This window comes from Ursus maritimus, unplaced genomic scaffold (assembly GCF_017311325.1).
Source record: "Ursus maritimus isolate PB19 unplaced genomic scaffold, ASM1731132v1 scaffold_21, whole genome shotgun sequence".
In the NCBI taxonomy this organism is placed as follows: domain Eukaryota; kingdom Metazoa; phylum Chordata; class Mammalia; order Carnivora; family Ursidae; genus Ursus; species Ursus maritimus.
In genome coordinates, this window is record NW_024424564.1 from 8,585,656 (window position 1) to 8,600,957 (window position 15,302).

General features: G+C 42.7%; 1 protein-coding gene across 2 annotated transcripts in view; it reads left to right on the forward strand.

Moving 5' to 3' along the window:
* IRAK3 (interleukin 1 receptor associated kinase 3) overlaps window positions 1-15,302 on the forward strand; it is a 47,887-nt gene that overhangs the window by 23,434 nt on the left and 9,151 nt on the right. Inside the window, exons 6-8 of one of the 2 annotated variants that reach the window (XM_040637231.1) lie at window positions 212-276; window positions 6,176-6,290; window positions 7,237-7,355. In XM_040637231.1, coding sequence (XP_040493165.1) covers window positions 212-276; window positions 6,176-6,290; window positions 7,237-7,355 — 299 coding nt within the window. The remainder of the gene's footprint in view (window positions 1-211; window positions 277-6,175; window positions 6,291-7,236; window positions 7,356-15,302) is intronic. The other variant, XM_040637232.1, reaches the window with a different exon arrangement.

Below are 15,302 nucleotides of genomic sequence, written 5' to 3' on the forward strand. Positions count from 1 at the left end.
CAAGAGCAGTGGTTCTCAATCTGTTTGGGAGGTAATGGGTTTTTGAAAGTCTGATGAAAGTTAAGGATCCCCTCCCCAGAAAAATGCTTCTAGCATTTACATCAAAAAGGGCAGCTAAGTTTTAGGAAGCCTTACAGACTCTGGGTTAAGAATCCCAGAAATAGAGATCCTTTCCTTAATTGTTTCCCTCATTTTTCTGTATGATATTTAGGAGAAAAAAATGCAATGTAAGAAACAATGGAAGAGGTTTTTATCTGAGCTTGAAGTTTTACTACTGTGAGTATATTTTGTCTGGAATTTCTCCCTCTGTGCCTGGTTTTCGGCTTTGCGCAACTTTGGTGCTTGGCATGGCTGGCATGTAATAAATGTGGGTTGGCTATGAGAACACTGGGTACGCTTCTGACATCTGCTTTCTTCTATTCCTTAGAACACATTTTAAAATAGACCATTCACATAATTCACCTGAACATATTTTAATAAGAAACTGTCACAAGGAAGTGGGTTAAATCATGTGTGACTAACATGGCTCAATGTCAGATAACTCCTAGAACATTAGAATTGTATATATTTGACCATTTCCCCCTTCCTTAGAGACATTGTAGTCAAGAAACTGTTTCATCAGTATAACCCTCTTCAGGAAGAGAGTTTAGACAAAGAAATCAAGCGCTTTTGATGTGCATATTATTTTCTGGGAATTCATTCATGAGCCCGGGAGTCCTCGGAGACAAACTAAAATGACTTCATTTTCATATATATTCATATCTGCAGCTGTGCTGTCTGCTCATCGAAGACCCTTAACCCTATAGAGCTCACTCATCACCCTTTATGAAAAGAAAATGTTCTTTTCAGATGTTTTCTGAAGCAATCAGTGCAGTGGGTGGTGATGGAGGAAACATTGTACTAAATCCTTCTTTTATCCCAGGGACCAGAAATCAAAACATGAGAAGACTAATCATAAAAACTTAATGCATGTCATTTAGTCAACCAACAACTAAAACCAAAATTGTAATAGTAGAGGGTTTCTATATTTAAGCTTTCTTTATTGGCTAATGAGTAGTAAGTTGGAAAATTTCAAAATTCCAAAAGTGCCAAGGACAGATTTTTTTCCCCCACCTTGATCTTTAACCACCCAGCTGATTTCCCCAAGGGCAACAGTTACCAGTTTTCTGCATATCTTCCCAGAGATACTTAATGCATAAGCATGTATGTATTTTGTTTTCTCATTTTCACACCAGGGGTAGCATAAATACATTGTTCACTTTGCTTATTTGAGTATTGCATTGTGTGCTGTTCTGTAATTTCATTAACCATTCTCATATCGATGGATTTTAAGTTTTTTTCTAATCTTTGAATATTAGAAAGTAATGATGCTGCAACAAGAAAAGCTCATATATATGTTATTTTGTACCTGTTTGAGTATATCTAAGTTCCCACAAATGCAATTACAGGGTCAAATGATTATATGCATTGCATGATACCAAATTGTCCTCCAAAAGAAATACCAATTTACACTTACAGCGGGCACATATACCTGGCTCTCCATGTTTTTGCCAACATAGTGTTTATTCTTAACTTTAAAAAAAAATTTTTTTATGTATTTCTTTGTCAGTGAGAGAGCACAAGCAGGGGGAGCAGCAGGCAGAGGGAGAAGCAGGCTCCCTGCTGAGCAGGGAGCCCCGATGTGGGACTCAGTCCCAGGATCGTGACCTGAGCTGAAGGCAGACACTTAACTGACTGAGCCACTCAGGCGTCCCTATCCTTAACTTTTAATTTTTGCCAGTGTGCTAGGTGAAAATGGGTTCTCACTGTGGTTTAAATTTTTCTATTATTAGTGAATCTTTTTACATATTAAGAGTTCTATGAAATATCTGATACTATTCTTTGCCCATTTTTTTTTTTTAAATTAGGCTGTTGGTATTTTTCTTTTTTTTTTTTAAGATTTTTTATTTATTTATTTGACAGAGATAGAGATAGCCGGTGAGAGAGGGAACACAAGCAGGGGGAGTGGGAGAGAAAGAAGCAGGCTCATAGCGGAAGAGCCTGATGTGGGGCTCGATCCCATAACGCTAGGATCACGCCCTGAGCCGAAGGCAGACGCTTAACCGCTGTGCCACCCAGGCACCCCTGTTGGTATTTTTCTTAATGATTTGTAGGAACATTTTATATATTAGAGAAAATTAGCCTTATTCTTATGTTATGAGATAATTTTTTTTTTAACCAGATTGACAATTTGTCTTTGCTTATTCTAGTTTTTGCTATGTGGAAATGGTTTTAGTGTGGTGAATTGTTTTTATTTAAATTCAGTTAATTAACATATACTATATTATTGGTTTCAGAGTAATGTAGTGAATTTAATCTATATTTCCTTTTGATTCTGGATTTATATATATATAAAAATATATATATAAATATGTATATATATATGTATATATATATATATATTTTTTTTTTAGGCTCTACCCATTTATTTGACAGAGAGAGAGAGCACAAGCAGGGGCAGTGGCAGGCAAAGGGAGAGGGAGAAGCAGGCTCCCCACTGAGCCAGGAGACCGATGCAAGACTCCATCCCAGGACCCTCCAATCATGACCTGAGCCAAAGGCAGACGCTTAACTGACTGAGCCACCCAGGCGCCCCAGATTGTGAATTTTATATCCGTTTCAAAGTCCTTCCCCAGTGAAAGGTTATAAAATAATTCTACCATGGTTTTATCAAGTACCTTTATGGTTTCATTTTTTACATTTATACATCTGATCCATTTGGATTTGTTCTGATGAGGTATTTATGTATGACTTCAGAAAGAATTAACAGCTCTAGGATGGTGAATCTTCTTGGTGTGCTATTATTATTATTTATATTGCTAATATTTAGTTTTAGGCTTTATGCAACAAGTACATTACATGTATTAATTCTTTACTCCTCACAACAATCCTGGGGCGCCTGGGTGGCACAGTGGTTAAGCATCTGCCTTCGGCTCAGGGCGTGATCCCAGCATTCTGGGATCGAGCCCCACATCAGGCTCCTCTGCTATGAGCCTGCTTCTTCCTCTCCCACTCCCCCTGCTTGTTTCCCCCTCTCTCTGGCTGTCTCTTTCTCTGTCGAATAAATAAAATCAAATCTTTAAAAAAAAAAAATCCTCACAACAATCCTGTGAAGGAAATACTGCCTTGTCCCTATTTTGGAGATGAGGAAATTGAGATAGCTCCTGCCTTTTTGAGAAGATCCACCTCATTTCCTAAATCGTCTTCAGTCTCCTTCTCAGATATTTATTAATGAATAAATCCGATGGAGCCCTCTCCTCTCAGAGCATGCTGCTTGGTGTGGGGTTAAGAGAGAAGTGCGTAAGTCAACAGGCACTTTCAGTAAACGAAGTGGTAAGGTGGAGACATAGCGCAGAAGGAGGGGAACACAGTAACCTGGGGGCTGGGCAGCAGAACAGGCTTCTCGCAAAAAGTCACGTCTAAGCTGAGACCGGAAGGTGAGTTTTTTTAGTTCAATATTAAGGGAATTGCTTAACCCTTGTCCCTTAGAATTGTAAACTCTTTGGGATGTGGCTTCTGATTCCTTTTTTCCCTTCTTTCCCAAGGAAGGGGAAGGAGCTAATAATTTTTGAGGACCTGGCACTTGGCTAAATATTTAACTTTCCATTTAATTTTCATAAGACACTTGAGAAGTGGTGTCTTAATTTTGGTTTACAGTTGAAGCATATTCATCTGCTAGGGCTGCCGTCACAAAAGAGACAGGGCGACTTGAACAACATTTATTTTCTCGCATTTCTGGAGGTTGAGAAGTCCAAGATCAAGGCAGTTTGGTTCTTGGTGAGGGTGCCCTTCCTGGCTTGTAGACGACTGCCTTCTAATTCTATCCTGACATGGTGGAGAGAGGGAGCAGATTCTCCAGTTTTTCTTCTTCTAAGGGCAGTAATCCCATCATGAGGGATACAGTCCTAACCGTGACAGGCTCCCAGAAGCCTCTCCAAACACCTTTTCATTGGAGGTTAGGGCTTTAACACAGGAGCTGGGTTGGGGTAGGGGAGGAGGGGTGTGGGGGAGAGACACAATTCAGACCATAGCAACGATACAGCTCCCAGAGATTAAATCCCTTTCCCAAGTTCACAGAGCTGATGAAGAGTACGGCAGAGAGTCAACCCCAGGTCTGTCGTTCAAGTCCGTCTGCTCTCCACACTGTGGTGCCTGCGTGGTGTTCTGGCTGCAGCAAGCACTCACAAATACTCATGGAATTGATTTTAAAGCATCGTATCTGCAGGCCTTCAGATCTATAGAATCTAAAATCTCACTGACTTAAAAGTTTGTAGTGAAAGGATGGGTGAGAAGGGTCCACAGACTCAAAGTCAGGAGGCCTTCTCCTGGCTGCTCCACGTTCCAGACCTCACTAACTGGTCCAGTGTCCGTTTTTCTGCTGGATTGGTAATATCTAAAAATAAGCAAATGGCCATTTCTGCCCTGTGCGCAGGAGAGCAGAGCGCCAGGCCATGGCTGTGTCTATGTGAGGTCTGCTGTCTGCTTTCCAAAAAGATTTCTATCTCATCAAATTATTGTACGGTGCAGGACTCCCAGGTAGTGGTATAGGTCAGTTGTTTACGCAGCCGAATACGCCAGCTTGATTCCATTTCAGTCCCTTGCTTTTCATTGTATCATGGTGGTCTGAATTATAATAGGTGTAGGGATCTTGTGTAACAGGCACTTTTGACGTGTTTAAAAGTAAAATATGCCTGTGTGTATGTACACACACACACACTTCCTTCTTTAAGGAAGAAGGAATAAAAGAAATCTGAAGCCGTGTGTGTATGTGTGTGTGTGCATTTTATAGGAAAGTTTTGCTATTGAAAAAAATAATAATAAGTCTTTATAAATAGAATGCTTTTTTAAAAAAAAAAAAGCTTTATTTTAATATCCCCAAGCATGCCTAGAACATAGTAGGCATTCAATAAATAATTAAATTGAACCGAGTTCATAGTGCAGGTGAATTTCACGTTTTATATTTCATAGTTTTTACCTGGGTTTCACTGTTTTTCACAGTGATACAGGCATTCAAGAAATAGAGTCTGGGGCACCTGGGTGGCTCAGTTGGTTGAGCAGCTGCCTTCGGCTCAGGTCATGATCTTGGGGTCCTGGGATTGAGCCCCATGTCAGGCTCCCTGCTCAGTGAAGAGTCCACTTCTTCCTCTGCCTCTGCTCCTCCTCCCCACTTGTGCTCTCTGTCTGTCTCAAATAAATAAATAAACTCTTAAAAAGAAAAAAAAAGAAATAGAGTTTCAGGGTGCCTGGGGTGGCTCAGTTGGTTAAGCATCCGACTCTCGGTTTCTGCTCAGGTCATGATCTCAGCGTTGTGAGATCAAGGCCCACATCAGACTCCATGCTCAGTGGGGAGTCTGCTTAAGATTCTCTCTCTCCCTCTGCCCCTTCTCCTGCTTGCATGCCCTCTCTCTTCTGTGCTCTCTCAAATAAATAATTTTTATTTATTTTTTTTTAAGAAATAGAGTTTTAAAGGGAAGGAGCCTGAAAATGGGTGCTACACTGACATAGAACTCTGGCATTTAAAAATCAGTGATATGTTGTACAATATCAGACTTTGCTAATCACATGAATTTTAGATAACTGTAAAGCTTTATGAAGACACTGGAAGACACTGGAAGACACTCCTTCAGCTGTGTGACTGGTGCCTAACACAGTATCTGACATAGTAATGCTCAGTAAATGGATGAATGAAAACAGTCTTCTGTACTTTTCTATTTTGGTGACTTATACAGTATACTTAAAGCAATGAAATAAATAGTTTCAGTTGTATTATCTTTATTTACTTAATAAGTAAGTTACATTGGGTCTCATATCGATAAACATAATTTAATATCAGATAGTGTTGTCTATTTATTGTAAAGTTCCCAAGACTCCCAAATCTTAAGAAATCATTACTTTCTTAAATTTTCTGTCTTATATTTGGATATTTTATTTATATTTGCATGATCACAATTAATCAAAGAACGGCTAGTATTTGTGAGAGCTCTTTAGACCAATTTGGGAAACAAATCTGTGTCATGTGTCCAATGAGATTACTTCTCCCTAGTCCCCATCCCAACTTATCACCCCCGAACCACAGTGCTGTTCATTTCCGTTTTGAATAAACAACCTGATGGATTTAAAAATCTTTTCTTTCAAGGTTTCATCATCCAAACATACTGGAGTTGGCTGCCTATTTTACAGAGAGTGAGAAGTTCTGCCTGGTTTATCCATATATGAGAAATGGATCCCTTTTTGACAGATTACAGTGTGTAGTAAGTCATACCTATGACTGTCCCTGACGCTCTGACCTCCTGAAGCCCTGAAAAAGCTGCTGAAAGCTCCTGTGGGATCCAGGAGGCCAACATGTATTCACAGGAAGGGATAGCCGACAATGGGTTTCCCAAGCAAGGGGAGGACTTTTCCATCAATTAGTATTTTACTCTAGAAAAAGACTGCCTAAATACCTGAATTATGGTGTGTTGTACAGCACGGTGGCCAAAAGATTGGCTGGGTCCTTACTCCTTAGTGATTCTGTATCTCAAATAAGTTTAAATTAACTACTCTTACTTCTTAGACAATTTTTGTTTGCATAACTTCACACAAAGTACCATTCAATACAAAGGATAGACATAAAGTTGATACGGACTGCTTAAAGAGAAAGAGGTTGAATAAATGCCTTGATTTCTCATGCTTTTGAAAGATCGGTTTAAAAATTCATTCTAAGTAGGTGAAGTTTCAGTTAGGATAAGAATAAAAACAGATTATCTCAATTACCCACACTATTATGCCACAAATAATTTTTAAGTCTTATTTAATGAACTTTTTTTTAAGTAGGCTCCACACCCAGTGTGGAGCCCAATGTGGGGATTGAACACATGATGCTGAGATCAAGACCTGAGCTGAGATCAAGAGTCGGATGCTTAACTGACTGAGCCACGTAGGTGCCCCGTATTAGTGAACTTTTAAACATAGTTACCTTACCGGCCATATTTTGATTAAGCTAATGTTAAAATTATTGGGTATTTCGATTGGCTATAAAAAGGCCTACTACCATTGGTAGCAGAGGAAAATGTATCTTGAATTTCAAATAGGTTGTGGGAAACCAGAATGTTCATTCCCCTGCCTTACCCCACTTCACCATCTGCTTTTCTTCTGGCATACTCCTACGTAATGAGTGCCCACGTTTCACTCCCAAACCAACTACTGTTGTCTTTTTAGGGCAACACGGCCCCACTTTCTTGGCACATTCGAATCAGTGTTTTAATAGGAACCTCGAAAGCCATTCAGTACTTGCACAACACGGAGCCGTGCTCGGTCATCTGCGGCAGTGTATCGAGGTAAGTGATCCCAGAGCTTTAGGGTGTACCTGAGAGCCCCTTTCATCATCACAGGTGAGTCAGACCTCACACTGTTTTCTGCCTGTAGTTTCCCTGGTAGATGTGTGTGTTTAAGGATTAAGGATTCTCACCTAAGAGGGGTGTCTGGGTGGCTCAGTCGGTTAAGCTTCTGACTCTTCGTTTCGGCTTGGGTCATGGTCTGGGCAATAGTCTCAGGGTCGTGGGTTAGGGTCGTGGGATCAGCCCGTGTCGGGCTCCATGCTCAGTGTGGAGTCTGCTTGGGATTCTCTCTCTCCCTCTCCCTCTGCCCCTCCCCACCCACCTCCGTGGGCACGTGCATTCGCTCGCTCGCTCTCTCTTTCTCAAGATAAATAAAATCTTAAAAAAGAAAAGAATGCTCATCTAAGTATTTAAAATCGTAACTTTTTTTTTTAGTGAAGTATAATTGACATACAATATCCAGTTAGTTTCAGGTGTACATTACAGTGATTCAATTTTTTTTATTAATGAAAATTGTATCTACCCAATTTAAAAAGCTACATTTATACAGCCAAAGGGAGAGTTTGTGTTATCTTTGGGAATTATTAATGAGCAACGTAGGATAGACAGTTTTGTGTATTTTACTAATTATACCTGACACTAAACTTTGACATGAACCTGTATTAATCTCCCTTTTTTCTTTTTAGTGAGTTTTAAGGAAAGCTTAAGTGACTTATACCGAGATTCCGAGCAAGATAACAGCAGTAGACAGTAGACGGTAGTTAAAATTCTTTGTCCCTGGGGCGCCTGGGTGGGGCAGTCATTAAGCGTCTGCCTTCGGCTCAGGGCGTGATTCCGGTGTTACGGGATCGAGTCCCACATCATGCTCCTCCGCTATGAGCCTGCTTCTTCCTCTCCCACTCCCCCTGCTGTGTTCCCTCTCTCGCTGGCTGTCTCTATCTCTGTCAAATAAATAAATAAAATCTTAAAAAAAAAAAAATTCTTGGTCCCTGAGTCTCCAGTGTCTTGCTGATTCCACTGAGCCTGCAGCCTCTTAGCTTTACGTGTTCATCTGTGACAAGCCAATCAGCAACTCCCGTGTTCATTTTTGAGACATGAGAACATTGGAAGCAACATCTTCCATCTTTCTTTTTTTTTTTTTCCAGTAGACCTAAAGAATCATTCAGATAGAGAGTAGGTACTCTGTAGCAAAATCCCCCTGGTGAATTTTTCCTGTGTGCCCTTCATCTTGATCTGTCTAAAAGTAGGTAAATACACCTTTGCAGAATAGCAGGGATGCCTGAATTTAAAAGGCTTCTACCTCTTCTGAACCATCTCCTGGTATCTTGAAAAAGCTTTTAGTGTACTTTTGAGTTGAGCAAAAGAGGGACTGATTACTGACTTCTTTGTTTTTCTGGTGGAATGAACTCTTTTTATATAAAAGACTCGATTTTTCCTGAGTCCTGGGCGTGTGCGGAAACAACCCATGGGTGTCTGCTCCTGTGACACTGTGGTGATTCATCAGCTCTGGTGGCCCCATAGAATCGGCACAAAGTGGGTGCTCCCTCAGGGGACCCGGGTCAAAGACGCACAGCAACGGAGTCAGGGGTCTACTCCGAAGGGCTGAGGTGGCCACCCACAACCGGACACAATCCACCTAGCTCACCGCCAGCTCAGCACAGTAGGTGCTCAAATATATTTTATCCGAGTAAATAAGTCTCTGGAATTTTGCTGTCCATATATTTTTCTTTTGGTTTAAACTTCAAGTAAGCCTAGCTTCTTTTCCATCCCAAGCAGTAACACATTAATGTTATCAGTTTTTCTTTTGTGTGACTGAGTTCATCACATCCTCTCCCGATCGTGGAACTTGATGGGAGAAAGGGGTGAGAAGCAATAAAGTGTCAGGGTTCTGGTCCCTGACGGGCGAGGGGGACAGGGAAGGCCACCAACTGGAGCAAAGGGAGCGTCAGGGGGAGGGCTACGGATCCAGCCTCTGCCCGCGTCCAAGGTTTGCCGCAGCTGTGGACATGCCCGCCCACATCTCCCTCCGGGGATCAGGTGAGAGCTCGGGCCGTGGCCCTGATACCAGCTTTCTCATTACCGATAGGTGTCTTCAGTCAGGTTCCCAGGAAATGGGCTCAGGAGAGATTTGCCCACAGGAGGTTTTGAGCTCTTGGAAACAGCAGGAGTAAGAGAGGGCAGGAGGAAGGTGGACCTGCGCAATTGAAGGAGCCGAGCTGAGATAGGGTAGTAGAGTCTGACCAGCCCTGCGTGGGGCTGTGACGGGGACTGTGACTTGGACGAGGCGGCTCCCTTCTACCAAGGGCAGGTTCCAGGGAGGGGTTCAGCTGTGCGCCCTCAACAGCCATCTGGCCCTGGCTGGGGAACTGTGGTCTTCCCAGGGCCTGAATGAGGGATCTGGGCCACACTACTGCGGCCACTGCCGGCGTGGGGAGAGATTTGACTGTCCCGCGCTCTGCAAAATGGGACCAAATGATTTTTCTTTTTCATCTACTTTCCTCCCCACCATCTTCCCATCCTTTCCTCTTAGCTCAGTATCCCCTAATGTTTCAGAGACATCCGATATAAGAAACTGACTTTCCACTTAACGTGATTCTGAGCAAATTGCTTAATTTCTGTAAGCCTCAGTGTTTCCCTCTGCAAAAGGCTAATAGAAGAATAATAGCAGCTATCTCTTAGGATTAAACAGCATAAACTAGATACGGTGCTCGGCAAAGAGAATGTACTCGTCAAATGGTAGCTTCTCTTACAATTGGTGAAGATGTGGTAGGAATCCAGTGGCAAAGGCTAAGAGGTATGATGGCCTATCTGTCTTATTACTTATCGCTCTTAATCCATTCAGGATGCTGTAACCAAATTACTAGAAAGTGGGTGACTTATAAACAACACACTTTTATTTCTCACGGTCAGAAGGCAGGAAATCCGAGACCATGGCGCCCAGCTGCTTCTGTGTCCGTGACGATCTACTCTCTGACTCATAGATGCCCATCTTTTCTCTGTGTCTTCACAGGGTGGAAAGGGCAAGGGATCTCTCTGGGCCTTCTTTTGTAGGGGTACTAATCCCAGGCGTGAGGGCTCTGCCCTCTTGACCTAATCACCTCCCAGAGGTCTCACCTCCACATACCATCCCCTTGGGGGTTGGGATTTCAGTATATGAATTTGGGAGGGGGACACAAACATTCTGTACATGGCCCGTAATTACCTCTGTCATCAACTTACCGTGTTTGAAACGTAGGTCCCTCACACTAAGCTCTGTTTTAAGAAAAATCCTTTCTGTGTCAACGTATATTTATTAAACATTTTGAAAATTATGTTGGAATTTACAAATATTTTGGAACATCTGTTGTATGCAGAGCATTGTCTTAGACCACATGGGGTAGATGCTGGTGATCGTAGTCTTGTCCTTGAAGGTCAACCTGGTGACCAGAGGGCTAACACAAACACGGAGAATACATAGTATGACACTAAGGATGCCCGACACCTGCCTGGTCTGAGAAGGCTCGTTCTAATTGCAGGGCTCCAAGCTCAGCCTTTGAGGAGTGGGTCATGGCAGTGGATTGGTTGAAAGAACAAGAGAGAATATTGCTAGTGGAGGCAATCATTTATTCAAGGGAAAGAGTCAAGTAAAGAGTTGCCAAATGTATAATGAAAGGGAGAAAAATGGGTTGACTGGAGAGGAAGGGACGAGACTGGAGACGGAAAGGGCTCCTGGGAGGGATGAGGAATGTGGGGGGCAGGGGTGCAGGGGGCTTGCATGCTGACCAGGCTGAGGACCTGGGTAGAATAAGCTAGGCCCTTGCAAGGGACTCTGAGGCATTTCCGGGACTATAGGTGGAAACAGAAAGGTTCTGGAGTCTCTTACGATGTCTCACACTTAGAAGGAGGCTATTTCTTCCAGGCCAGTGTCCCAGGGACTTGTCTGGATGTGGCCAACTATAAAATAATTTCAGTAACCCTGCTAGACAGAGTGCCCAAGAGTATCACAGATACGGAGCACCAAAAGAGATCTGGTCAGAGGCAGAGAATTTCATGGAAGAGGCAGGATTTAAACTGGGATATGCGCCACCAGTATACTTCATTTTTTTTAGTTGGTGAAGGGTGTGCTGAGGATTGTTGCCTTTCTGGGTTTTCCAAAGAGGTCGAGGACTAACCATCTATCGACTACGCCCACCCAGGCACGTGTCAGGGTGTGGAGTTCCGGGGCTGTGCGCATTTCTTTGAGATTGTGGTTTCACAGGGCTCATCAGTGTGTCCCTGTCTGTTCCAGAGCAAATCAGGCCCTTCTACTGCCAATGAACTCTTGGCCTTTCTGCTGAGCCTGCCAGCAAGGATGTTAATTAGTACCAACTATAACAGGAGAGCCTCCCCACCTTTCCTTGTGTGCACCTGTTCTCTAGAAACTGGAATGAAACCAACTCATTTCATTCAGGGCACTGAACATCTGATGGTAATGACATTCAGCCTCCAGCGGTCTTGACCAAATGTGAATTGGCTGACCCAGATTACCCTCTCGATTCTCCTAAAGGAACTCCTCACTTTGAACTTGGGCCTCCCTGATTCTTGGTCCCTGTTTGTACAGTGCTAGTGCTTTGAGGAAAATCTGAGATTCCTATTCTTCTGCCCGTGTCACATACATTTTCTCATTCTTTGTAAGGAAAGGCGGCTTCTAGGAGAGATGTCATCTTATTGCACGGCCCTGATAATTGGCTCGAACAAGGACATCTCAAAATGTGTTCAATAGTGACCTTCTCTAGGACTAAGTCAGGGCTGTTTGTGATGGCGTAAGAAATGGAAGATATTGTGACCTTGATTTTCTTTTCTGCATTTGGACCTCAGACCGATGAATCGCAGGAGAGTTTGTCATACATCAGTTGACATTACTAAATAATGTTTTAATGGTATGAGATAACATGGAACAATGTGCGTAAAGTAAGAGTAAGTGAAAAAAGCCAAACTGAACTAGTATACAGTATACAGTTACCACTTCGTAGAACTACAAATTCATGAATTTTTCAAAAAGATTAAGGTGTGCCTGGGTGGCTCAGCCAGTTAAGCCACTGGCTTTTCCTCTCAGCTCAGGTCTTGACCTCAGGTCATGAGTTCAAGCCCTTTGCTGGGCTCTGTGCTGGGCATGGCGCCTACTTAAAAAAAAAAAAAAAAGATTAAAACATACCAAAATATGAATAAGGTTTTATTTAATTGGAGAGACTATGGCTTTTTAACTAATGGTTTATTTTTTACTTTTCTGTCATGTTTTAAAATTTTTTGGTTAAGGTTATGTTCTACTCTTATAATAAAATAAAACTCCTTGTCCGGAAGCGGGCAGGTGACTTCTGCACCTCCTCCCAGCGTTGCGGGGTGCAGTGAGTTAATGAGTGTGAAGCCCAGGCCCGGGCTTGGCAGTGAGCTGTCATTCCTCCCACGTCATGGAGACTGTCTCCAAGTGTCTCATCCAGCCTGGCCTTGGATCTTGCGCAGCGCGCCGTTAGCGCTCCATTTGGGTGCAGCTCTAACGATTGGAAATTCATTTATTTTGAGCTAAAATCTGTCTTCCTGTGACTCATCCATTAACCATTGTTTTTGCCACTACGATTATCTGTATATACCTGAAGGAAAGAAGAGATAAATTTCATTTTACGCATGCTCGGTAATCAGCAGCTTCTTATCTTTTATGAGTAGCTGAATAAAAAAGATGTTTCTTTCAGTTAACTGTAGTAAATTGAGAGAGGAGCAAATGGGAAGAGGAGGGTTAGGCTTTAGTCCTGGCTTGGCCACTAACAAGCTATTTTGCAAAAAAACAAGTCATTGCGGCCATGTGGGCTCATTTACCGCATCTGGAAAGGAAGCGATGATACTATAGCTGCGATGACAAATGTTTCATTGCACATGCCATCGTTGATTGATTGGTAATGACTTCCCACCTGCAATGTTGAAAGGGAACCTGGGGTGGGTGCATTCTGAACTCAATTAGTGATGTCTGCCAGGAAACGGGGAAGATGCTTTGGCAGCATTTGGGCCTTCTCTTTGCCATATGTGGCGGAGTGGTCTGGGTCCACTTATGGTTTCAAATTCTCTTAATTAACAAACTGATTATATCAACTGATTATACCAACTGATTATTTGGTATCTTCTATAGCTCCACATTATGCTTATGTAAAACAACATAAGCTGGTTTCTGGGTAAGTGCCAGAAGGTATAGTGCAGGCTGCACAGTGGGAACTTGGAGAAGGGAGCCCCACTGGACTTCAGGGTAGCGGAGGGAGAACTTCAGGGAGGAACTGAATCTTGGACTGCAAAGAGGATTTGAATGAAAATAAGGGAGGGAGCAGTACTTTGCAGGTGAGGGGAACAGGATGAGGAAAGTCCCCAAACAGGACTAAGCGCTGTCTATCCAGACTGCATTGGTAAGTGCTGATGCATTCAGGGAAGCTGATAGGCTGCAGACAGATTTGGGAACTTGGTGAAGGCCAGCTTGACTTTAGACCTGACATAAAAGCCCACTGATGAACGTACTCCTCCCAACAACCCTGAGTTTGGATATCATTGGTCTTATCTCAGTGTGACAGAGGAGAAGGCTGATTTACAGAGGTTTGTAATCTGCCTCTATCCCATGTCTGTAGATGGGGAAGGAGGTGGGGTTCCATGTTTGTGTGGGTCCAACAATCATGGTCTTATTAGGCAAGTAAGTGTTTCTAGCAGGGATTCCTGGGAGTGTGTTGGTTTCCTGGGCAGAGACAGGGAAATTGGGCAGAAGAGACCATCAGGAGTGCAGATTTGAAAATGCTGACATTAACTTCTAGTGAAAATGTCAGTAGGCAGTGATTAAGCCTGGAGGTTGGTATTCGGAATCTTCATCTTGTTCAAGCAGTGAGAACAGATAGTCTTCTAAGGAGACACTGTCAAGGACACAGCTGCAGAACACCCAAGGAGGAAGCCAAGCCACATTTCAAAGGTATTTTCAAGAAGTCTGGTGGGTTAGTTAGCCCAAAAATGTCTTAGTAATTTGAACTCTTCAAAGAGAATGTTATAAAAACAAAATTCACTTCCAGATGGTGGAATTTAAGGAGGAAAAGGATTTAAAGAAAAGAATCTTGAAGAGCTGAAGTCTCTGTTCTTGGCAAAGTCTCTGTTATTTGGGAAACGAAGATGTTTTTGAATTATAGGATCACAAGAAAGCATCTGAAAGCAGTAAACCTTCTTGTTATTTCCATCCTATCCCTTAGCCAGCTTAATTGTTTTCACATTTATGAATGATTTTAAATTGAAATGCATTTTATCCTCGGCATTTTTCATCCCAGGCATTCATTCCTGTTAATGTTTCCAAAGCCGAGATAATCTCGGTGAACGTTTCTAATGTTTCCTATAAGATCATGTTCTCTGTCCGTATTGCCATGTGTCTCCTGCCAAGTGAAACAGCCTTTCAGACGAGGGAGGTGGTCTAGGAAAGAAAGGAGGGGAAAGCCATATGCTTAAAAATGAATTCTTAAAAAAGGGAAATTGATCAGAGATGTATGGTGGTAGTGAATGCGTGGAGAATTTCCTTTGTGAGGGACTAGAAACATTGAGTGGCTGGGAGGGAGGCTAGGAAGCCACAGATCGAGCCCCTTCCTACAACCGTGACACCCTTGCCTGAGGACCCAAGCTCCGCCTGCCTTTACCCCCCAGAGCTGATGTGTGTGGCAAGCACTCCCGCTCAGCTCTGTGTTTAGCAGGGGTGCTAAACCTGCCCGGAATGCAAAGTCTGTTTGTTTGTTTGATTGGTTGATTGTTTAGTTAATGAGTCCCCTCCCTCTCCTCACCCACCTCCCTCCCCGCCCCCCCCAAAGACGTACTTTTGTTTTTCAGAATCATTTTAGATATAAACAATTTCTTTTCCTCAGATTTTCCTATTTTCCCTGAGTGTCTCCCTTCTTCCAAAATGTCCAGATAGGTTCATTTTTTCGAAGG